This window comes from Coloeus monedula (assembly GCF_965178545.1).
Source record: "Coloeus monedula genome assembly, chromosome: 14".
NCBI lineage: Eukaryota > Metazoa > Chordata > Aves > Passeriformes > Corvidae > Coloeus > Coloeus monedula.
The window spans coordinates 15,202,505-15,228,493 of NC_138794.1; the positions used below are offsets into that span (position 1 = coordinate 15,202,505).

General features: G+C 40.2%; 1 protein-coding gene across 5 annotated transcripts in view; it reads left to right on the top strand.

The window, feature by feature from the left end:
* Nucleotides 1-6,502: 6,502 nt before the first annotated feature.
* TJP1 (tight junction protein 1) overlaps nt 6,503-25,989 on the top strand; it is a 67,898-nt gene continuing 48,411 nt past the window's right edge. For 2 of the 5 annotated variants that reach the window (XM_082291059.1, XM_082291060.1), the window contains exon 1: nt 6,503-6,814. In XM_082291059.1, coding sequence (XP_082147185.1) covers nt 6,782-6,814 — 33 coding nt within the window. In that variant the 5' untranslated portion in view covers nt 6,503-6,781. The remainder of the gene's footprint in view (nt 6,815-25,989) is intronic. The other 3 variants (XM_082291061.1, XM_082291062.1, XM_082291058.1) reach the window with 2 other exon arrangements.

Below are 25,989 nucleotides of genomic sequence, written 5' to 3' on the forward strand. Positions count from 1 at the left end.
CAATAATGTTTTATGCACTCATGTTTCAGGTTTAATATATTTTGGAATGATAATGATTTTGAAAGGGAGCCCCAACAAAACCATCTCAGGCCAGTGGTGACACCACTGTGTAATATAATCATCCAATAATATATAGTTAAGAAGCCTGCAGGGGGTACACACAAGATAACCTGAGTTTCTTCCAGTGACACAAACAGTGATCTCTTTAAAGTACCTTTGTTTTTAAAACTGTTTTTAATATTTGGAGGTAGAAACAAAAGCAAAAGCAAATACCAAGATGGAAAGGGTTCATAACCCTATGGGCGTGACCATCAGGAACTTACCTTACTTACCTCCTCTAAACCTTACTGAAGTTGCTCTTGTAAAGCAGGTGCTACTAGGACAGAGCTACCAACTAAGGTAAAGATTACACTGGAATTAACTGGGCGTAATCTGGTGTTCCTACTTTTAAGCACGTTGTTAGTTCCTTGACTTGATGGATTTGTGCATGTGAATTTTAAAAGAATAGATGGAGTCTTGTACCAGTTGTAATAAGAAAGGGCAGAGGATAAAAATAAGTTTGAGATTTTAAAAGATGAAAGCTGAGTGGCAATAAAAATAGATTATAGGTTATAAAGTTCAGTAATCTAAGTTTCTACATTTTTTTGCAATTATGCAATAAAGTCTTTTTGGTATGAAGAATTAAGAAGCAGATGAGCTCACACTTTTGCATCATTATGTATAAACATTTTTAGCAGTGTTACAATTTTCAGTATGTATCTTTTTTGTTGAATATAACAATTTTCAGTACATATTTTCATTTTCTGTATGCATGCCCTTCTCACTAACAAAAATGAGTCATGATAATTTCCTGTAGTACTCATTTCAGGTCTGATATTTGTGCTCAAGAAACTGTAGAAGTGGTATCACGTTTCAAAACTATCCGGCTTAGAAAACCACACCTCTGCAACCTCCTTTTCTCCCCATCTTCCGTCCTCCTCCTAGTGATGATTTCTCTTTGGGTTTCAGAGAACAGTTTTGTCACTTTGTATCTTCTGCGAGGGTTCCTGGAAAATTTCTGGGTTTGGATACAGAGTTGTTTGCCAGAAAGGTAATTAAATGAATCAATTTTGTTAAGCTGGTCCTGGACTACCTTTACAAATCACTCAGTGTTTGTAAGTAACGAGGCCTGTGTGTATTCTGTCTTCATTTTACTTTCTAAAGTTGCCTGTGCAGTTAATCTTTGGTGCTTGTTGCTTGTTGTCCGGGCAAGCACTTTTTAGGATGAACTGCTAGTCATGCTCTCTAAAAGCTAAATATGAGAAATAAGAATTCTAGATCAGTGGAGCATCTGTGGTGCTGTCTGCAGTGTGACTTTCTGGGACTGGAATCGCATCAGCTCTGAATTTGTGTCTGCTGAAGTTTCACAGCTGTCTTTGATTATTTTAACAGTCCCCTCTCTACCAAATAAACCTGGAGAAAGTAGAACAGTTCTGAATATCTGACATTTTGACATCCAGTGGCTACTTAACAGTGAAGCATTTTGTAAAATCAGCCTGGATTGGCTGCAGTGCATTGAATTTTACAGTCCTGTTCATAAAATGACTGAGATGGGAAGTAGAATAGTTACATAACATTTCTGTAACGAATTTCTGTAATAAATTAGCTCTGCTGCCATGAAGCACAAGTAAAACTCAAAAATAACATTTTCTTCAACAGTAGTCTCAGATTTTGTCTCTAAACAATTATACAGATGACAAAGATTCTCCAAGACCTGGTCTAAACCAAGGAGACGAGTTTCTTTTTTAAGGATATCCTGAAATAATAACCAAAGAGACTAGATTTCAGCTCTACAGTGATACATTCTTCAAGTATTTTAAGGCTGACAATAATGTGGCGTTGCCACTGCAACCTACTTTTAATTCTATTTGTACATTTCCCATTTGCTTGAAAGTTGAAGTGGTGTTTAGGCTGAATAGAAAAAATGCCCTTGCACTGTGTTAAACCTAGTACTATTTTTAAGGTGTTAAACAAGAAATAACCATGAGTTTAAACAGCAGGAGTAAGACAGGCTGACTGTATGAAGATGTTGGGTTTATTCCCATTCTGAGCATATCCAGCCCCTGGTGTGTTTTTCAGATATGTGCTTTAACCTCTTAATGAGAGGTGAAGTACAGATTCTGGGATTTTGTCTTTGTCTAAGAGTTCCAATATGTAAGAGGCAGTGAATTACTGGAAGCCTCTATTCCCTGTATATTGAGCAATTATCTGCAGTGTTTTCAGAAGAGGCAATGCAGTGATACACAGCCCTTTAAAGAGTCAGTAAGTATAGGAAGCAAGTTTCAGCTGTGTGGAAGTGGGAGGAAGATAAGAATCGTTACTAGGCATCATTACTACATTAATTTTTTCCCTGGGGACTTGATTCATCAAGACACAAGTTCTGTGTAATTTTGAGGACATGGATTTCCCACAGCTTTCTGGAAACCACTTTTTTACTTCTTAAGGTAGAAACAGATATTTTCTTCTCTTGTGGTGAACTCCTTATTTTCTCTTCCCCTTTTTTCTTGTTCCTGAAATGCTGAAACCATGTGGCAACTACAAATACAGAATGTACAATATCAACTAAACCGCATGACATAATTGATAATATATTGGCCTATTTATAGCTAAGTATCCCACGACTACTTCACAGGGCAGCAAAACTGTCTGCTATCTCTGAAAGATCTTATATGAATTGTTCCCTTTCAGAGCCACACACACCACAAAACCCACAGGAAGTTGTCTCTGTAGTGGCTGCGGTTCTGCAGTTTCCTTCTTCCCCATCTTTAAGTGGTCAAAATATTTCTTAAAAAGTTAAGTCAACATGAAGTAGAGAATAGACTTCCTGTTCTTGCAGTGTAACAGATACCCATGCCCTCAGAAAGGATTCACACATCTGACTGTCCTTCTGTGTCCTTTGAATCAATACAGGGTTATGGTTTGAACTTACTAAATAATAGCTTTATTTTTAGGTTTCCTACCAAGAAAGTATAATAGTACTTTTTTTAGACATCTCCCAGTAGCAGTTATTGAAAGGATGAGTAAAGCACTTGCTTTTCTTCAGCCCTCGACTTCTAAGACAATTTTCTTTCTAAAGATGGAGGTTAAAGATGGTCCTGTTTTCAGTACCTATAAGGGTAGAATCAGGAATATGCTTTAAAATTCTGATCCCTTAGCTAACAGATGGGACTTGGTATATAACTGTATCTGACTGAATGTACTATGTATATAAGGCATATATATATATATATACACACACATAAACACTAACACATACATCTCTTGCTATATATCAATATGTGTATAGAAATATATAGACATCTGCTGTTTCATTAAAGCTTTTTAAAGGGAACACATGAATACGCTGGAATCCTAACAGTCTTAACAATATATAACTTGCTCTTTCAGACATTAATTTTGTAATATATATTTTAAAATAATTTTTTAAAACCCCACCAAGCTTAAATAGGAATATAATTCAAAGTTACTCGCACTTCAGATTATCATTTTATGTTGTCTTGACCAACATTTGATTTGGCATTTTCTGTACTGTTGATGGTAGATTTGCTTGTGAGCAATTTGTTAATTAAGAGATGCAAAAATTCTCCTGAAGGAAGAATTTCAAAGAACAGCAATGTGATTCTGCTACTGCTTTGTATAAAATCAAGCAAAAACATTCATTAAAAATAATTTATATCTACCAAAAATACATATGCATTTTACCAATGCCAGTAGAATAAAATGGTGTTTCCAGCTCATCTGATTTGTATCAATAGTAGAGATGAAGAGTTAAATAACTGTTGGAAGGAAAGAGAAGGAAGATGGTGGAGGGAGGGAAGGAAAGGAAGGGAAGGAAAGGAAGGGAAGGAAAGGAAGGACGGAAGGGAAGGAAAGGAAGGAAAGGAAGGAAAGGAAGGAAAGGAAGGAAGGGATCTCATTAGTCTCTGTGAGCCGAGAGAGTTATGTATATCCAGCTGTTTTAAAACCCTAGCAGAAGTCCTTCCTTGTTAAACAGTCTCCCTGCTTGTTAAACTCATTGTATGGCTTGATGGCATTTTCTCATCCAATGTAAGATGATACAAAAATGGCACCTCCATCTTTGCTGGAATTTGCTTCGCTTAATATTTTTCTTTCACCCTTTTATTTGTCCCCCATCTTTCTCCCAATACCCAAATAACTGCTTTTCTTTCCCATGGTCCTTCTCCCTCATTTTAGGGAACCATCTCCACCTCTGTTTTCATGCCTGCATTCCTGTTTGATTCCCTTGCCTCATATTGGTTGAACTTCTTTACTCTTTGTTCCCAGCCTGTCCTCCTCCCCAGCCTGCAGGTCTTGCCCACCCTCCCCAGAACTATTCAAGGGGAGAAAGATGAAAGGGAGAGATTATTCTACGCTACACTTTATCAGGTCATCCTCCCCTGAGTTTCTTTTCATGCATCTCCACACCTTGAAATCTTCCCCCTCCTTCCTGTTGTGATCTCAGCCTTTTCCTTCCTGCCTCCTCTGTTGAATACTTTGGCAGTGAAGCATGTGGGCATAAAAATCATCACATTCCGCCTTCTGCATGTGTAGATCGAGTTAAAAAAAATAATCTGAGGCTTAGTTACATCTAGCAATTAACAACAAAAAAAAGTGCAGTGGTGTTTTCAGCGGAGGGCTCTGGCGGGAGAACTGCCATGGAGCCGGGCCCCTCCGGAGCTCAGCGCAGGGGCCAGGGCTCCAGGGGAAAGGAAGGGGCGAAGCCGGGCGTTCGGGCACTCCGAGATCGGTCAGGTGTCAGAAAGCCGCGGATGGTGCTGACAGAGGTCCCTGGATCTGTGAGGCTGTCCCAGTGTGTGCTATGGAGAGGTCCCGGTGGGCTTTCCCTGCCCTACAGTGCCGCACTCTCTGCGCCATGGTGGAGGAGTTGGCCCTTCCCCCTGATTTCGGACTGCTGCCTTGGGAATTTGCTTCAGCTATTTCCTGGAATATGAATTTGTTTATTTTCAAAGGAGAACAAACGTAAAACTCATACAGTAGCTTTGGGTAGGGCGTTTCTTGGTAGAAGAGTGATTTGGATCGTTGAATCCTCTTATTAAGAATTTAAGTACTTCTGAAGATTGCATGGAGCACAAAAGCAGCTGGTAGCACATAAATAGCACAAAAATCACGGCCCTGATACCATGGCTTTTATTGTCATGTATATCTCATGAAATGTTTGCGAAGCGAGTGCGGAGTACTCATTTGGGTCTGGGATTTTTTCTCACCTACTTTCGTTTCACTGGAACCTTATGTACCTGATTAGTCATGCTACTTGGGCTCTAATCTCATTGTAATGAGTAAATTAATGAGCAACATAAACTAGGGACCATAGTGATGTGGCTAATAAACAGTGCGTGCCATCTTTCACTGATGTTTGTAGCACTTTAATGGGTGATGTTTCTGGAAGTCATTTTGTTAACTTATGACTTGGTCCTACAAAATTTGGGAGTGTGCTCAGCTTTCTGTGGCATGAGCGTCAAGTCAGAACTCCAGCTGCATTTTGAGATCGCCTCATCGTGCATGGGTTGGGCATCTAACGCCCAAAAGTAAAATAACATCTTTAAAAAGCCTTTCCTTTTAAATGGAAAAAAAAATTGCAATATTTCTCTTAGTGCTTAAGTAAATACTTACTTTGTAAAAGACACTAAAAGCGCTTTGTCTAAAATACTGGGAAAAGTTTATTTTTCAAAGCCACAGGCAGCAGTTCATGGTGCTATAGGAAATGCTAAGGCTGTGCAGTCACCACTTTAAAGCAAAGCAAATCTACCAAGTTGTTTTCTTTTTGTGTCTTTATTGCTTTTATCTCAAGAACAAAATGTACAATTAAGGAACTCGAAAACTGATGTCCCGCCCCTTCAAACAATGGGCAAACGCAAAAGCAGGTTTGAGCCCGCGCTGATTGACATCCCAGTTCTGCGGCCGGCTCCAGGGGGGCGAGAATTCCTTCGCCGTGGGCGCTGCAGGACCGAGCGCCACGGAGAGCGCAGACACGGGCCCTGCCGAGCTCCCGCAGCCGCCCCGTCCCGCAGCCCCCGCAGCGCTCGGGGCGGTCCCGGTGCCAGTGGCGGTCCCGGCCTGCTCCGCTCCCCGCGTTCAAACGCCCCCCCGCGCTCCCATAGGCTGCGCCGGCCCGGCCGTGCTCGGCCCCCGCCGCCCCGACCATGGCGCGGGGGAGCCCGGCGGCGAGCGAGGCCCGCGGGTGGCCACTCACCGCGCCGCGCCCGGCGGAGCCCTCGGGGCAGGGACCGGCCGCTCCGTCGCCGTCGCTCCGCCGCCGGGGGGGTCCAGGTCCTGCGGCAAAGCGGGGGCAGGCGGCGGCGGGGCGGGCAGTCCCCCCGCGGCGGGATGGGCCGTGCCGGCAGTCGGACATGTCGGTGGCTGCGAGGGGGGAGAGACACGAGGCGGGCGGGCGGCGCGGCCGCTGAGCGGGCGGGCCCGGGGGCAGCGCGGCCGCTCCCGCGTCCCGGCGGCGGAGCCCGGCGCGCCAGGCGCTGCGGGAAAGAGACTGCACTTTTATCAAACTTGAGCCTCCGCTCCCCTTCCTCTTTCTTCCTTTCTCCCTCCTCCCCCGTCCCCGCCCCTTCCCAGCCGTCCTCCTCTTCCTCCTCCCCCCCGCGCCCTGGGATGTTTATTCGGGCGGCTGCGTGAGGTGCGGGCGGCGGCGCTGAGTTTCTCTCCCCCGGCCTGAGGAGTTGCAGGCGCGCACACGCTCGCCCGGCTCCGGGGGAGAGAAGGAAACAAAATGTCTGCCAGGGCCGCGGCGGCTTCCACGAAGGTAAGGCTCGGCTCCAGGGCGGCCGTATTCCCTGCCCGCTCCCATCCCGCGGTACCCCCGGCGCGGTTTTCCCATTGCCTCGCCGAGTCCGTACCGCGGCGGCTGCGGCTTTATCCCCGCCCGTCCTGAGGGCAAGGGCTAGTGCGGACCGAGGAGGTGGGCGAGGTGGGCCGGAGCCTCCCGGCCGTCTTCCCTGCAGAGCCTCCCTCCCGCCTGCCGGGAGGGGCGCGCAGGTGGCCCGCACCCCCCCCGGCCCGGGCTGCTGCCCCGCCGGCCGTCCCCGCCCCGGCCGCCCACCTGTTGGACCCGGGCCCCGGCGGTGGGATGGCTGCGGTAGCCGGGCCCTGCCCCCTGGAGAAGCCCCCGCGCTCGCGCCGGTGCGCTGGCCGTGCCCTTTTGTTCCAGCCTGGAGCCGGGTAGCAATTAGGAAAGGCTCAACCGGGAGAGTCCAGTACTGCAGGATTTTTTCTGTGGCCGCTGAATCAGTCGGGGATGATTGTTGCTGACATACGGTAAACAGCTTTGGGGCGGCATTAATCCGTCAGAAACTTGTGCCGGTCCTCCACCTGATCCGTAGGTGTTGCCGGTGCAGGTGCACGTTGCCGGGTGTGTACTCTGACCTCCCCCGGCACTGCGCGGCGGTGAGTAATGCTGAGCGGCCCCGGGGGGGAGAGGTGGAGTTAGGAACGCTCAACAGGTTATTTCTCCTTCGCGTAAAATTAAAGGTTTGCTTTGAAACTAGTTTGAATTTGAATTTCGAACTAATTTTTAGCTTGTGGCGCCTGAGTAGTTGCTCTGGCTTCAGTGCGACAAGTTCCTGTCGTGTGTTAGCTGGTGTTGCCAGAGCTCAGCTTAGTGGTGTTTGCCTTCGAGTGAAACTATGTGGTTTCGGTCTGATGTCACTTGCTGGTATGCACTTACTCAGAAGTGGTATTCTACAGGGTGAAGTAAAATGTACACCTTACTCTACCGAAAAACTTCGGTACTTGAGATACTAAGTAACGAACAAACTTAGTTCTGAGATACTCTTAGCTGGCGATTTTGCAAATTCTAAAGTCTTAACTTTCGAGGTGTGTTAAAGGCAACTTCAGCTTCCAGAGTGGAGTTTTAAAAACTTTAAAGCCAGTGTTGACTACTGAGTTTCATGCCTCTTTCTAATACCACATTTGGAGGTATTGTACTACATTTGAACATATACACAAACAGATTTCAACAATAAATGTTTGTTGTTGGAAGAGTAACTTATTTTGGGTAGTATTTCACACTGGTGGTATTACCTAGCTATGGAGATAGATAAAACATACTTTTTAGCCCTTTTCAAATGCACTTATATTAACAACAAATAGGAGTTGAAGATAAATATTGTCTTGAATACTATTTTGTTAGAATTCCGCTATGTGAGGCATTGTGAGAAAATGCATCAACTTAAATTTTGCAGATTTTTTTTGGTTTAAAATTGGGGTACAAAATTCTCATTTCTAGTTCAAAATGATCTCTTAAAATAGAGCTATTTTGTGAGGCTGTGGACAAGTACTGCCTTCCACACATGCATATACTGTCTTGAAAGTTTTTTCTATTTTTAAATATGGAAGTGTATTTAAAGTTGCAGAAGTGTACAGAAAGTGTATCTGTTTCGGCTGTAGACTGGTGTACAGACTGGTGTTAATTGAAAGTTGTATCTTGCCATAGCAGTTATTTGAAACTCCTCCTGCTCGTGGTCATATCACATTGGCCCTTGGAGCTTGCATACATGTATACAGTATCAGCCAAACTAATTATACTGAAAGGTATGTTAATTTAAGAATGTTGCAAAATATAGTCTCACTGGGGTTTAACTCTCCAGTGGTATGCTTTCAGATTTATGGAAGTTATGTGTTTGAAATAGCATATCTTTCTGAGGGGAAAAAACTTGTTTTTTAAGTCCTGTGACTGTCAGTGTAAATTCTTAGTCTGTGATAGCTTTTTATCAAAATTATTTCTTATCTTTTTATCTTGAAATGTCTTTAGAGGCTAGACTCTGGTGCATACAATTCATATGAGGTTCCTTGTCAAAACAGAGATGCTTTCAGTAGATGGATAGTGTTAATTGTACTTCAGCCATTAGTTCCTGGGCCACTCTCCGTGTAGTTTTAATAGTTGTAGACAAGGAGATTAAAAAGTATTTTGGAAATCCTAGAATATTGTGGGATTTCTGTGTTCACATTTCAGATATTTTTTCCTTTAGTTGCCCCTTTGGACATGGTATCTGGTTTCTGGTTTTTTGGGGTTGTAATGCTTTAAAAAAAGCCTCTCTGAATGGTTTCCTCTTAATAGTTACTTAATATACTTTTGAGCTTTGTGTCCCTATCTACAGTTGCCTTGTCATGCTTGACCAGACAAAACCTTAAAAAAAAAAAAAGAAAAAAAATTTTTTTTGATTACCTGAATAATTTTTATTTGTATGTGAGAGAATCTTGGCTGCTGTGATTGATTGTGTTATGCCCTATTATCAACAGTCTTTAATAAACAGTTTCACTGCCCTTCAGTTTTGATTACTTAGCTTTTTCCCTGCTATGCTGTAAAAGAATGTGGTTTTATTAAGGTATTATAGGCTTGTTTTAGCTGTTGGTAATATACAATAGAAAATGGAGGAGAAATGAAGTCTTGCTTGCAGTTTAATCTGGTTGTGGCTGTTACTGCAAAATGTAAGGGGCCTAATCTCTTCTGATGTCTTTCTGAACAGTACTGGTGGATGGTATGGGAATGACTGTCAGGGCCTTAGTAATGGGATGTAAACTTTCTTTCTGCTTTTAAGTTGGAGAGCGAAATATAGTCCACATTGGTAAAAAAAACAACCAAACAAACAAACAAACCACCCTGAAAAGCTTTTAAAGTGTAAATGTGGGGACAGGACTTACTGAATCCCTGAGCCTTTTTGAATGCGGAACCTGAGTTCTTGAGACTTCCTTCTATTTTTAAATACATTCATGAAGACTGTTTCAGTTTTTCACCTCAGTCCTGTAACTAATTGAATTTTGGTTATTCTAACTGGCTTTCTAGCTCCAGGCATGTATCTGTTAATTATCCCTTGAATCAGGATCTGAGAAACATGACTGTGTTAATGGTTCAAGACATGCTGATTGCAAGGTCTCCTTGGTTTTGTGTTTTAGAGGGAATGACCTATGGTTTTTGTAAGTGTGGGTTAGCATTGTACCCAAAAATCTTACTTGGAAACAGCAATGGATTTGTTTCTTGTAGAGCATATATGTGCAGATCTTTTTATAGTGCTTTTAGTGCAGTGTGTGAGATAGCTAAGTTTGGAGCAGTATTTTGTTTTTCCCATCTAAGTCTGTATATGAGCACTGTAAAGTTAGATCAGTTCTTCTTTGGGTCTTTGTGAGATTTTTCAATTGTAACAACAAAGAAATAAATACATAGAAAATGTATATGGGAAAGTAACCGAGAATTCAGTTTAACCTAAGAATCTACCTCCTATATGGAAAAAAAAAGCCTTTAAAATACTACATTTAATTGTCATAGCATTTCCATAAGTTGTATTTGGACCTTAGGAAATACTAATTTTAACGTTCCAGTAGGTATTTTTCAAAGAATAATTTGTATCAATAACTTGTATTTTGGGCTTGGATTTTCTTGAATTCATTGTTCCAGTTAGGACTATCAGCAACTTCAGCTACCAGATGATACTTCAGGTGCATTTTTCAGTATGACTGGCTGCAATGTGAGAAGAGCTGCAAGCTCCACACTCCGTAGGTCATTATGAAGTGTATTCTGGAGTTTGCTTCTGGTTCAACGTGCAGCATAAAGATTACTGAAATGTAAACAGAACTTGAAATCTGACTGTGCCTGGCAACTGGCTCCACCTTTATAGAGTGGAAAATCAATTAAGACCTTATCACTGATCAGCTAGCTAATCTTTGTGTCAAGGAAGACATCTAGAAATGGGTTATTGTACGTCATAGGTATTCTAACATGCACATTGTGCTACTATTCAGTTTCTATGAGAATAGATACTGGGGTTCTATCTGTGGAAAAAAAAGCTCAAAACATAGTATTTTGAATTTGTGCTTGAAGTCAAGAGTGGTTATTGAGCTTAAATATATGTCTGTGTTGACACTGCAATGTATCTTCATTGTCAAAACCTTCTGGGTACTCATGAAAATACTTCGTTTTAAGTATTCAGCATAAGGTACTGAATTGGAAACAGAACTGTAACTAGTCAACTACTCACGCTCTGAATTGTGCTAAATATGTTGGGTTTGTTACTTGAAGTGCTATGCAAAAGTATTGTCTATCTCAGGTCAAAGCACTTGTTCAAAAGCTGTGTATCAAAGTTGAACTTCTCATCAAGGGCTGAAGTGTTCACCCATTTTGTTTGCCAATAAGCTTTCAGTGTGAAATAGGATCCTCTCTTCTGTTTTCTTCTCCTATCCTCTATACCCAGAGGAAAGGCCATGTCTTGTGTACACACTGGAGTGGCGGGGGAAAATCTGATTAGTCACAGTGTGGGGATTAAAGCCATGTACATGTCCATGTCAAAATTAATGGTCCCAATATTTGGTATGTAACACTGTCAAGTTCTAAGTGTCAGTTTGAGTTAAGGGATGGTATTTGAAACAAATGCTTTTATTGTTTTTTTTTTTATGGGTTAAGAAAGACATTGGTCATTTATATCCCCACAAGTATTTCCTTGTTATCATGGTATAAATACAAGAGAAATTAATATCAAACTATGCCCAGTGTTTTCTCCGGCAAATATATTGCTAATGACTTCTTCACTGAATGTACTGATTAAGCAAACAGCCGTAGGGAAGTCTTAAAATGAATTCCATGATTCTGTGCAGTGTATTTATGCTGAGTCCAAAAAGTCCTGAAATGAAAACATTGTCTTGTCTTATAATTATGCTATTTTAGGGACAGATTATTCAAATGAGTGCCGTACAGTCATAAATAGTGGGGGTGCTCTTGTTTCAAGGGGCTGTGATGTGCTTGAGTGAAGGATCTGAGAAAATGGAGGGACACGTTCACCTGAATATTTAAGGTCCCGTGTGGATCCCTTGGAGGCTGCAGAGTAACAAGTGCTGCTGAGGCCATAAGTGTGGTGACTTGTCCAGGGACAATGGTGTCTGCTTGGTTATCCATGGGATTTTCCTGCTGTGGTGTGCTCTTAGCTCCTTAAGCCCCAAGCTCCGTGGACTGTTTGGGTTTTGTAGATGGGCTACTGCAGGGTTGGAGAAGTGCCCCAGCGTGTGCAGGCCTGGGCACTTGGCTTACGTTTGCTATTCGTGACTCTCTAGGATCCTCAGTAGTTCTTTAGAGGTCTTTCCTGCATTTGCACATCAGGATTTATTTAGACACTTGGAAAAATTAACTGTATTGTTGGTGTTAAAAATTTAAATATTGGCTGTATGTTAAAAAAGTATTTATTTTCTCAGGAGTATTTGGTAATCTCTAATAGGATTTTTGTTTCCTAATCCATTATAAACAGATGTTCTTCTCTTTTGCGGTGGGGGAGGGCAGCCTAAATTCAGTAAGATGATAGCAGTAGGGAGTGCTGCGTTGAAGTTCACATTCTTAGGAGAAGTGGGCAAATGTGACCTTTTTGGCCTACATAACTCATCATAAGGTGTGTGGTTAACTTGCCATAGCAGAGAAAGCAACAACAGAACTTGGTATGGCTCTGATGGCCTTTTTGTCTCCCCACCCCCACATATACAAAGTACTGAAATGCTGAAAATAGAAATTGAGCAAAAGTAGGCAGTTTGTGTGATTTATAGTTCCCAAGGCTTTTCCCAGTAAGTACTGCCCTGTAGAGCAGCCTTGTGTCTTCCTCACAACTGGCTTTTACATTTGACTTCTTCTTAGGAACTTCATTATAAAATATTCCCTCACCCCTCCTGAAAAGGCAGTAATTAGTTTTCAACTTGTGATCCTTTGGGATTGTATAGGCGGTTCCTTGCCTAGTTTGAATGGGGTCCAGTAACAGTGTCTTCCCCTCTGCCCCACTGGGTCAGCAATCATTTTAACAGATGCTCCCCTTCTCTGTATTCAGCTTAAAATTTTTCTTGTAAATATTAAATGGACCCGTTCCAGCTATTTACACTCTGGGCTGGTGACTGTTTCTTAGGATGCATGCAGATGGGACCTAGTATGAGCAAGGTGTGTAGAGACTTGTTAATACACTTCAGAACATATGGTCAGGCTTTTGGACATGGCTCTGTGAGGTGAGTTCATTTGGCTGAAATAACATCCACTGCCTTTTCCTAAAACCTTCTTGGGTCTCTTTCTTTAGACAGATGTGGTGCTTTTGCAGCAGCATTAATGACTTAGTTATATTCACCATGAATTCAATAACACAAAAATTACTAAGAAGTAACTTGTGGCTGAAGAGACGCTACTCAATTTTTCAAGTTAATTAAAAGGAAGTAATAACCTTAAATTATAACTAGAAGCAGTAGCATAATGAAACTGGACAGATTGTTCAAATTTCACAATGATGTCAGGTTTTCTATTACTTAAATTACAGCAGTCGTGGCTTGACTTTGACAAAGGACTGAGCTGGCATGTGTTGCTATAAAAAGGTATATAAAAACATATTTAAAAGTTTTTTAAAAAAATAAAAATACCAAAGTGAAGAATATGTACACAGGTGCTTTCAGCTTCATTGAAAATGTAATAGGCATAAATTATGTAATCTAAAGATTCATTGGTTTTAATAGAAAGTAACAATTGGAATGACTGTAACTGTAAAACTCTGGCAGTGACTTTGAGGTGCTACTTGACAATGTGGTATCAATTAATTAGTTAGTTGTAATTTGCATGGAATCAGGATAGTACCTGGGGCTAACTCTGCCAATTATTGTTTATCTGAACAAATTCCAAGACTTGTAATAAATACGTTATTCATGTTCATTTTGGATGACTGGCTTCCCCAGAATTAAATCTGGGAGAAGGCCAGATTATGTTAACCCTCTCATCACAGGATGTTTGTTTAAAAACTTTTTAATGTCACTTGACCCAACGTTGTTTCTACATGTTACTTGGAAAAAATGTTCCTTTGCCCATGAATGCCTCCACGTGAATTAGTTTCTCAGCACAGTGTTAGGTGACAGGAGTACAGGCTTTCCCTGTAAACCTGGACTTCCTGAAATAATTTTTCCAGTGGGTATCAAGATCTTGAAGCCAAGCTTGAAGGCATGGCTTTCTGACAAAAGAATTTGTGTTTCCTTCAAAATTGAAATTAAGTTGTGGAAAGTGATTGGTCATTGCACACAGGATAAACCTCTCTGTTAATAACCGAACTATGTAATAATGGAAATTCCTGGAGGGTAATATCACATGAGAGAATTAAATGTACTTGCATTTTGATTGGGTCTTGCTCTCTATGGATAATGTAGACTGGATTCATATTCCTAAAGCAGGAAGCATTTACTAGGAAGTACGAGGAAGGTATACAGGTTTATAGAAAACAATGTTGATGGCTTGAACGAAGAACATTTTTCATCTGAATCAGATACAGTGCTGTAGAAGCACTCTGTGGGGTTATTTTTTTCCAGTGCTCATGTAGTTTATTGTGGTTTGTTTATTGTTGGTAGTTCAATGGTAAATCCACCCTAGAACTGCCCAGGAAAGTGCTGAGTTTCACATGAGGGGATTTGTCACTTAAATTGTTTGAATATGAATGCTAACATAAAAGGTTTTCTTACTTGTTGTGTTTATTTGCAGTCAGTAAATATCTCTATCTTGGGAAGGTGTGTAAGCAATAGCAAGAAGCCAGTGGGTGGGAGTTACTGAAATTGTTTCTCCTTTAGAATGACCGGTGGTAGTGGGTTTTTTTTTCCTTCCTGCATGATGAGGGCACCTTCTAAATCAGTTGCATTATTGATAATAGTAGGATTGTCTTTTTGGCTGTAAACTTAAGTTTGGTTTACAATAATGTGAGATTTATGTCCTGCACTTGAAGCTGTGCTAGCATTGTAGTTTAAACAGGCAGGGATGCCTTTTAAACATAAATGTGATGTCCCTGCAGCATGCATTTTTGCTAGCCTGAACTTCTGACTGCATTTATTATCTCCATTTAAAATCAACCAACCATGCTTTAAAAGTACTTTAAACAAAAGCAAGCAGTCAGAGAAATATTGCATAGGCTTTTTTCTTTCTTCTCTATGATTGAATTAACATTGAGAATTTTTGCCTTGTTCTTTGTACTTGGTTTTACTCCCTCCCGTGTGAATGATAAATGCTTGAATTCACCTCTGGAGAAGTAGTAGAAGTAGATTTGTTTGTGGTGTGGTGGCAGTGGAAGCAGACAGTGCTGGTGGTGTGCAGCAAAAGGGCTACATGGGATAGGATGAAGGGAACTGAGGTGCTGCCAGTACAGCTCCTGTGTTGTGAGCGTTGGGTCGGCTTGGGGAGCTGCGTTCTGTGCTTTGGGACACAACAGAAACACGTAAATCAAATAGTGGGTTGAAATAGTTTTGACTGTTTGTGATTAGGCAGTTGGCAACTAAATGTTGTATTTTTAATCTTGTGAAGTGGATTGACTGGTGGATCTAATTTTGCTTTTCTGTTTCTAGAAAAATCTGTTGTTAAAGTCAATGACTGGCCTTGCTTGGTTATGAGTAAATTGTTTGGGATGCTTAGAGCTGATAACAATATTTCTTTTCTCTGATATAAAGTACTGGTTTTCAACTGGAACTAAACCCTTACTATGAAAATTGTGTTTTGCTTGCTCCACCCTTTATCTTCCAGAACAGGACCTTTTAATTTATTCAATAGTAGTTGCAGTCTTGCTGTATTTAAAAATTAGTTTTATAGGAAGTAACTTTAAACATTTTTGAGCACTTTTTAAGAAAAAAACTCCCTCAAATATATTTCTACTTCATAAACTACTATAGATGGTGTTACAAAACTTTGTTAATAGTTTTCCCTCTATCAGAAGAGCAGACTTTGATGTTTTAGTATTCCTTTTTTAAATTCGTACATTATTCTGAGTTTCCTGGATATGCTTACAGTGTAGAGGTTAGTATGTAGCTGACCAAAACATAATACCTAAAATCTGTCTTTACTGTCCTAGCCCTTCAAGCAATGTAATTATGTTGCTTCCATGCGATAAGCCAAGGCAATTTACAGATTACTGGAATGCTTGAAAACACTGACCTTTCAGGTCACTCGGAGCACTCCTATTATGCAGAGATTGCTGTGGCACTGTTGTAATGTGCTGGCCTGTCACATGCTGACTAACTTGCAGAAAGCTTTGATGCAGCTGTTTTAAAAATGCTTTTGCTGACTGATAGGCACTTAGGCTACTGCCTGTGAACAAAGCCAGCTCTCATTCCATGCTTTTAGCCCCCATTTTCTATAACAACACTTCTTCCCTGCTGACTACACACACAGTTCTTATCTGGGCCCAATTGTTGACTTGTTTCCATTTAAACTGTGTTTGTGTTAATTTTCACATCAAAAACAGTCGTGTGTTTGAGACAGATTCGGTTTGTGTGGTTTATTCAGAGCTGCTGCAAACAAGCTGCCTTAAAAAGTTTATGTGGTGGCTTTAAAGAGTGGGTGGATTAGGGAGAAGAAAGTGTGTGTGACCGGGCAGAGCAGGGGAGGGAAAGGATTAAAAAACAATGGTCCTTTATTGATGACGAGTACAGTGGAAAGCAGTTTACTGCAGCGTAGCATATATTCTATAGTTTGAGCTCTAATGTCTTTTCTCAAATTGGTGTGAAGAATAATAAAAATTTGACAAATGTTTCCATGTAGTGTCTGATGCTTAATGGGCGTCATACATGGGAACTATGCTGGAACCTTCCTCAGTATTTGACACAGGGATAGAACACGAATAAAGATTAAGATGACTTGATTTTTTGCTTACTATCTTTACTTTTATTTAGTTTTATTAATAACTGTTAGATCAGGTAGTGCCTGAATTGCAGAGATCATGGGGAGAGGAGAAATAAATACAGAAGAATAAAACCTTTAATGCCAGTAGCCTGGTGAGACTGTTAAAGGATAAATTGGTTTTTTTCTTCCCCAAAACACAGAATCTGTATTCTCAGTGAAAATAAGATGCTGGATGTTTGGGGGAAGTAGATGTCTAATCCAAGTAAGACTCCACATAAGAAGCACAATAGCCCATTACCTATGAATGGCAAGTTTAGCAATTCACAATTTAGTCTTTGTTAACAGGGAATGTTTTATATTTAATGTATTCTATTGGTTGCCTGTACCTCAGATTCTAAGTATGTTTGAGTTCGCTGCATTAGGATCAAAAACTAAGCATCTCTATTCTATTCTGCTGAGAAGTGGAAAACAGAGGTAACATCTGATTGATACTGTATATATGTATCATGTATGGCATTTTATATAAGTCTAAGACTGAGCTTCTGTTGTACAGCATGGCATCATTGTCCCCTTGTTTGGGGGAGTGGGACATCGGGTATTCACCTGTTCGCTGCAATTCCAGTAACTGCAAAATATGCACAACCTGTGCCTAAAATCTCTTGAAGCAGTAGTGTATATTCAAGGATAAGCACTGGTGTACATAAAATTGCCTTTGCTCTTTGACCACGTACTATACAGTGACAATGCACTAAAACATAAATTTCAAGTTGTAGAAGAATGGAATATATTTTTCTTGCTATAACAATGCAGTGAAAAGAATTGAATGAGTAGTGATTTTACAGCAGGAACCTAATTGAACAGTGTAGTTACACAGTGAGTGTTTTCTTTTTTGGGTATAAAGTCTGTACTTCTTGTGGTGATTGGTAGGACACAAATATTTGGGTTTTGTATATATTTTTGTATGTACTTTGTAGTTGCACCTTAACTTTCATAGAAGAAAACGTTTTCCACAGCTCAGTTCAACATGTGGTAATCCGGATCAACTTAAATGGCACGGTGAGGCAAAAAGGATGAATAACTTACACGTGTTGATAACATTACAGTATCTTTGAGAGGATTTCATTTCAGAAGAAATTACTTCTGAAGGGGAACCTACAAAAATGAGTGGAAGAGATGCAACTAAATCAATACATTGATACAAGAGGTACAGATTTAGATATTGTCAACTGCACTTAGTTTTCTCTTGCAAATCATTAGAAGTTGCATGACTGTGAAGGTATGACCATTATCAGTCAAGCTTTGAAAGCATTCTGGCAGTAAGTTGTGTCTTGCTGTTCAAGTCTCGCTTTAATGATAAAATTGTACTACAGCTATCTTGGCTGGAACTACTCTTTTTTGTCTCATCTTTCTGATGAAGATGAAGATGTTTTCTGAAAACATCACTGTTTTTTATCCTCATATTTAGTCTTTAGGATTCTTCTTTCCAAAGAATACTCTGGATTGAATGGTTTCTCTTCAAGCTATGGTCTCCTGATAGGTTTTTCCATTGAACTGACTCATCAAACAGATTTGTCTGGGTGTCCTAAAGCTAAACTCTTGTGGTTACGTACTCATTTCAGGAGACGCTCCTTTGAAAAAACTATGGCTTGCTGAATTTGCAGGTTTGTAGATAACTCAGTTGCTTTCTTCCTCAGTGTCTCATTCTTGTTGTCAGGTAACTTGATAGTTTTTTGGGACAACAACTGAATGAACTGTAGCTGTAATCTAGGATAAACAGGTAATCCACCAAAATTATACAGGCTTTTCAGCTGTTAACCAAGTGCTTACCCAGTTTCTTCTCCAGCTGGTTGGATAAACAACTAGAATGTCATTCATACTTTTCCATTTCAAAAAATGTGCTGAGTAAACGAAAAAGACATCTGCCCATTAACCACAGATGGGAAATACTTGCTAAGAGGTGGATTTGATGGGTAGCATCTCTCAGTAATTATGCGTAGACTTTTATTTTTAGTCTTTGTGTTCAGAGTTCCTCTTCTGAAATAGTCTCCGTGCTTCTCATCTTCACCATAGCTTGGCTTGCAATCAGGGATTAATCTTGATGAAATGATGATGACCGAGGGAGAGAGCAGCTTCTCATAGGTCTGGCTCTGCTTGAGTTACTGCATTTTGATTTATTTCAAAGTTGAATTGAAGCCATGACATCCACTATTAAATTATGGACACACCTTGATGTAGTGATTAGTTTGGGATTCTTCACTTGATGTGTCTTATCCATGCAAAATAACAGCGTTGTACTTGAACATAATTCATTTTTTTGTTTCCCTGTTTCTAAAAGGTACCAAATGGAAAGCTATAGAAAGTAATTTGTGATGTCTGTGTTAGGTACTTAGAGCTGAGAGTGAAGATAGTTCTTCAGACCTGTACAGACATGGACAGCACCAGCAGTTTAATTGTAAAGGCAATTCTAAAAATGCCACGACAATCTCCTTCTGTTTAAGCTGCCAACAGAAAGTTTTTGGTGTTACAGTGCTAGTGTGTCTAGATTTTCATTGTCAGACATACATGATGGCTGTCAGACTTCTGCCAGTATTTACTGGGATTTGTTTGTAGCATTCTTTAATACCTCAATAATTTTTTTTTGTTGTTGTTAATGAGTGCTTGTAGAGTGTATAAACTTTCTTCTGCCCCTTCTCAATACTGAAAACAAGTCTATGAAAGTAATGGACACTCAAGTAAATAAGAGCATTACTTTTGGTTGTGTTGGATGATGTTTTTGTGGACTGGTATAAATAGCTTAGGCTAAATATTCTTTCAACTTGCACTGGAGTAGACTAAATTTTTTGGTGGTAGGGAAAAGTCTCTAAAATGTATTATGGAACAAATGTAAAGTGAACCCCCTAAAAAGTAAAAATGCTTTGCAATTTAACTTTACCATTCTATCAGCCTTATTTAGGCTGAGGTCCAGGTGCAAACTTCGGATACTACAATTCTCTGTGTGTTTTGATGCTTATCACTTTCTTTCATGAGAAGCTCAGATTCCATCTTGTACGAAGTGTGTATCCAGTGCTAATAGCAGTAGCAAAAGAATAACCAAACTGAAAATATGCTTGTATTGTTATCTGAAAAATAAAGAAAACCTAAAATACTGCTTTTGAAAATTATTTCAGAGTAATACTGACATTTGCATTTAATTTTACAGATGCAATGATGTGCTCTATGTAGGTGTGTGGGGCTGTAGGTTATCTGAAATAAGGATGATAATCTATTCTATACCTAATGCTTTGCTAACAGCCTTCCCTCCAGTTTGGAGAGAGAAGCTATACCCTGCAGAAACTTTACACTTCTGTGACATGTCACTGCATTTGGTCTCAATATTTAAGTCTGTTAAGTATGTGCATCAGTAATCTGCACTATTGTTATGGTAAAGCATATGTTATCTTTGATCTTTTGAGGATAAACATGGCTTGGGAGCACTGACTGCTAAGCTGACAATGCATTGTCAAGGAAAAATGTCACCAGTATGATAAATGTGTGCAAACTGATAATTGGTACATGCTTGTGGAACCTTAATGTGTTCAATTTATCAGTATTGGGCAGCTAAAATCCTTAGTTTACTGTATTAGTTGCAAGATGTAAAGCAAAGGTGGAATGGAAAAAGAGCTTTTAAGTACTTTTTTTTCCTGTATCACCTTGTAATAACTTAGTTCCTTAAAAAAACGTCATTATAAGCAATCCTAAAGATGTGTTGCTGATTTATCCAAGGCCCATGTTGTCACAAAATTGGCCTTTTGTATCCTTTACTTTCAGATGCCAATATACACCTGAATGTTGGGGTGCTGGTGGTGAGGAGCAAGAGTGTGGTACAAGTGAAGTTCTGCTCTTGAAAGAATTTGTTTAGCTGTGGAATTAAATTACATTGTTGTGTGTACCTTCCCCCTCAAGACTCAAGGTGTGACTCACATCAGGCAAGAGTGTGGAAGCCCTTCTGCCATTGATTTTCCTTTTCTTTTTGGTGGAACAGATTGGAGTTAATGCACAGCAATGTGAACAAATATTTGCAGAGGGGGAAAATACAGTTAAGTGGGATTTCTGTTACCCTTCTTCCTTGCTTCTTTTAGAACTTTGTCACTCTTGAGGTGAATTTTTTTTGTCAGTTAAAGTCTTAACTTGCTTTAGAATGTGAAACGTAGAGATAAGGTAACGATGGGGCAAGACTTGAAATTTCTACACTAGTTATTTCTCCTGGTCTGTAACCTTTTTGTTATTTTCTTAGAATTTATTGCATTCAGAATGTTGAAGTTCAATAGAGCTGCTTTCTGTAGCACAGGGACTGCTGTGGTAATCCAGGAGTGAGGTAAAGGCTGTGTAAACTTGTGTGTTTTCAGGTTGCCAACTGGAGTGTCAGGTTTTAGTTTTGCAGTTTTTCCTTCTTGCAGTTTTTAATGTGAAGTATAATCAGAACAACTTTTAAAAACATAGAAATTTGCTCTTGTTTAAGTGCTTTGGGTTTGCCAACTCCATTTTTAAATATGATTCCAGGTAGCTAGAAGATGCAGTTCTGTAGAAGCACAATGCATATCTTAAAATAGCCTTGATCATCTCTGGCCACATAGTTTTCTTGAATACTTGGAAATGTGCATTCCAGAGTGGTGATGAATGGAGATGAAGCAGTTTTGGTCAAGAATATAATCCTGTATCATTGATATACTTGAAATTGTGGGTATAGAAGTTAGTGTTATGTGGCTAAAGCTGTTGGTGAGGCAGTTTGTTCCACTGAAATGAGTTTATTTTTAATTGCTGGTGTAAATACAAAACTAGCTTTGTGACCATTTTTTAGGTTAACCTTTGGCTTTTTAGGTGTGGCTTTAATTTCCCCTTTGATGGGACTATGTTTTTAGGTATACTTGGGCTTGCAAAAGGTAGGCCTTAAAGCTATTTGATCTGAAACATTGTAATTTTAGGTGATTAAAGCTTTCTAAATTTGCATACTGGGTTTTATGTAAAATTTAGTGTTGGTTCATCTACAGTGGTGGAAATAATTGAAAGTCTACCAGATGGATTTTCATGAGAAGAATTGCTTTTGAAGTGTGCTGTTTTGCATGGTATGCATAAGGCAACTTGCTGCTAGGAAGTTCTGATCTGGTCAACAGTTATTTCTCTGAAGCATGTTAGTGAATTCCCTTGTTCCATTCCTCTACTTTGATGTGCAAACAGGAAAGAAAGAAATCCTAGCTATATGTCTGTCTGAAATGATATGATGGTTGTGTAAATCTGAATACCTACAGAGGTCAGTTTGAAGCCTGTGTACAGTCTCTTGTCCAGTAATTGCTCTGTCATTTTTTCCAGTGACTGTAGCCAGTGTCTCTTCTGCCCTCTCTTCATGGGGGGGAGGGAAGGAGACTGGGTGTTGGCTCCTGACTCACTGAGTGAGAAAGGCTGGGGTAATTCTTCAGTCTGGGGTTTGTATGAATTCTGCTATTTGAAGTGGAAGTAGGGATGCAGTCTACTAAAGAAAATCCAACCCCAAAAAACCAAGAACGTGCTGTTTTTAAAAAGTGCTTGCTTTTCTCAAGTTACTATGTAGTGGTTTGTATCCAGCTGTTCTGAAGAGGTCTGGTTGTGAACCAATGGTATAGTGAAAGGCAGCGGGTGGGATTGCTGCCGGTAGTAAATCAAAGAGCAGAATTGTGATCAGGGCAGCTGATGGTGCTGGGCAGTATCTCAGACCCGCTTTTGGTGCCTGTTGTTCAGTCTTGGCTCCCTGATGGAGCTGGTTTCATTGCTGCTCTTTAAGAGGTATGATTGAAATAAAAAGACGTTTTGGGTTGCAGGGTCACCCCTGTTGCTGTTGTGTGTCCTTTTAAGGGAAGGGAAAAGTGTGGACATGTCTTACTGGTTCTTCTTGCTTGCTGATTCTTCTGGAGCTGCTGTTATTTTCTCCTGTGCTTGTTAGTGGCCTTGGCTCCTGAGGAGAAAGGAATGAATCACTTAAAAAAAAAAAAAAAAGGAAAATATTAATAAATTGGAGGGTAGAAAAATGTGTTTTCTATAAAATATACTTGTAAATCTTCCTTTGGCAAAAATGAGTCTTTTTTTGCCTTCTGGAATAAAATATCCATATTTTGCAAATATTTAATACTATAGCCAAGATTAAGAGTAAAAAAAAAAATCCCACTCTGTAACTGGCTGTGAATAAGCAATTGTGTTACCCATGAAAGCAGCAGCAGCAAGGGTTATCAAAGTGTCTGCAGGTATGTTGTTATATGGGCAGTCTTTTGACTACATTCGGAGTCAATGAGTAACCTACCTGAGTAGTTTCCTGCTTTTATTTTGCTCCCTTCCCTTCTTGGCTGCTCCTTTTCCATCCCAAGAAAGCCATCATCAATGCCAGGCTGATTTCTTGTTTCAGTTCAGAGTAGCTTTGCAAATGAAGGAGATCCTCTGTGCCAAGAATGAAAGTAGCCTTAAGCCTTAGGCTTTTGCTGCTCCTTAACCCTTTGTATTGTCAAGTAGTGGCCTCAAGGTGCTGTTCTAATGAGATACTCGATGTACTCCTGACAGCAGACTTGGCTCCAAGTCCTCTGGCTGCTTTGCCTTGCCTTGGTTATGTTTAGGCAATTGGTTCACACAACTGACTTCCTTTTTCTTAGGCCCCATTCACCCCTTTGCACCACTCTTCGGAAATTGAACCTTCACAATCACTTCGATTTTTCATAGTATCAGTGGATAAGTTTAATTTATATTACATAGACACTAAACAAAAAGGGTGTAAAGGACTGATGAAAATGATGTTGACCGAGCTGTAGAAAGATGCTCCTTGGGATGTGGGAGTTCATCTGCAGGTCTGTGGGCTGTTGAATACAATGGAACAACTTAGTATGAAAAAGCAAAGGACTTTTTTCCTCCATCTCTTCTCCTGCACTATGTTGTTCAGAATTTAAATACTGGTTTTACTTACTAATACATCTTAGCGTTTTTTTCTTTCTACACCTTCAACTTATTACCCATTTTTGAGTTCTGTCAGAGCTATGTTACTCAGTTTTGAGATTGAATGGAAGGACAATTGCAGCATGCTATTTTTTTTCTGTAACACCTACTAATCATTAATGCATTAGCTTTAGAAAGAGTTTTTTCAGCAGGAAAATCCTGGAATAGACTGATGTGCATATAAGCAAGGAGAGATTGACACTTTACTCACAACTGTCAAAGTATAGTAGACTGTACCTGTTTAAACAGATACTTTTTCAGAGTAGGTGTTTTTGAAAAATAGGAAAATCCATTTCATGGTGAAGTAATATGGAAGCTAGATGTTATTAGGATGGGGATAGTCCTTTTTGCTGAGAAAAAGAGGTGTTTTCCGCTTTCCACACTTGCCTGATAAGAAAGTTTAGGAATGTTTACCTTTCTGATGGCTGAGTAAGCCTTTTGAATGCTGTGGTGGTGTTTGTTATGTTGTCCTCCCATCTAAGTCACATGTCTATCTCTTGCCAGGGCCGTATGGCAGTGCTGCTCTAGTTTCCATTCTCTTCTCTCCCAGTGACTTCTTGGACTTGTTTCTCTTCCTCTCTCAATTCAAAGCACTGTATTTGAAAGTAAAGCAGAACCCTGCTGTGTTCCCTGTAACTGTGCTTTTTAAACCAAACTATTTGTTGCCATTGTCTCCTTAATCCAAAGTCACTAAAACCTTTCTAACCCAAGAAGTTAACTCTTTTTCAAGGAGCTGTAAGACTTAACATTATTCACCATCTCTTTCTCCTTGAACTCCTGTATTTCTGTATCCTTGATTTGAGTCTTGCTTTCTCTGATTGTGTGAAGTTAATGTGAGCTCAGAGTTGTACTGTGTTCTGAAGATGCTCTAGCAGCCATGTGACTGCTAAAATTGAATCTTCTTAATTGACAGTTACCCAAGTTGAGGGTGGGAGGATGCCATCTGGGTGTGTGGTTGTTCAGGGTAGGGAAGGACACTTTTCCTTTAATTTCTTACTAAGAGTGGTTGGTTGAGAGTTGAGATTCAGAGGAAGAAATTTTGTACCTACAAGCAGGGCAGGGGTGTCACTTACTGCCCAGTGACATATTTCTTCATACTGAGATTCAAGGGGTAAAATGTCAGGGAAACACGTTCCCAACCCCCTAATCCTGCTACTTCAAAAGTAGTTGTCAACTGCTTCCATGAAGCAAAATGTAGTGTGTGTGTTCAGAACACCCGCAGTTCAAATCTTAATTTTAGAAGAATGTGGTAAATTAACTATAGAATGTATAGTTTTGCTGTGGCTATGTGGGCTGTAAAAAGCAAAAACAAAACAAGCAACACCTCCCCTCCACCCCCCACCCCCCACCCCGATTTTAAATAGAAATTAACCTATGCAGGCTACTCTTTTATTGTCAAGATGGAAGATGTCAAAGGCCGTTTTTGTGCACCTGTAACTGGAATTGTAATGCAAGGCTCTTAAACATTTGTTCATACTTGGAAGCTCTGAGTAGTGTCTTGGAAAACCAACACAGCTCTGTCTTAGTGGGATATTGTTGCCTATCCTGAAGCTCTCATGATCTTCAGAGTATAATGATCTAAAATTTATGTGGTGCAGCACTTGGTGACTAGGTTATGATTCTCTTGATTAGAGACAAGGTGAGAAGCAGTCTTGTCTTCAGGTGAAGTGCTTGAAAGCTTTGATTGCTGCACTGATGTCTATATTCATGTTGGTAATTCCTTGGGGGACATATCTGCTACTTGTGTGCATCTTGGTTTTGTATTTTTTAAATAAAAAGCTGTAGTCAGATACAGAAGATTTATTTAGGCTTCTTATATAAAGCTAATACAGTATCATTTTGCTTTCTTTGATACTGATACTGTGCTCTTCTCCTTCCCCAAGGGAAAAACCAACTGGAATAACTCCAGCTGATGTTCTTTGAGTGATAAAACACTAATGTCAAGCTGTGTATAAGAGTAGAGATGGAGGTTGTGTCGGCAGTTGGATGATTGGATTTGGTTTCAGAAATATGCTGGCAATGTGACTTACGTAGAATCACAGAGTAATTAAGGTTGGAAGGGACTCTTAGAGATCAGCTAGTCCAAGTCTGTGCTCAAAGCAGTTCTCACTAAATCTGATTTATAGAATAATTGCAGAACAGTGAGGTCAGATCATCTAGAGCTCATCAGAGCTCTGGAGATCATCTAGTCCAGCTGCATACTCAGAGCAGGGTCAACTACAGGTTTGCCCTGGATCTTGTCCAGATGAGTTCTGAGCCCCTGCAAGGATGATATTCCATGGCCTTCCTGGGCAGTCTGCACCACCATTTGATCACCACTGTGGTTTTAAAACAAACCCACCAGG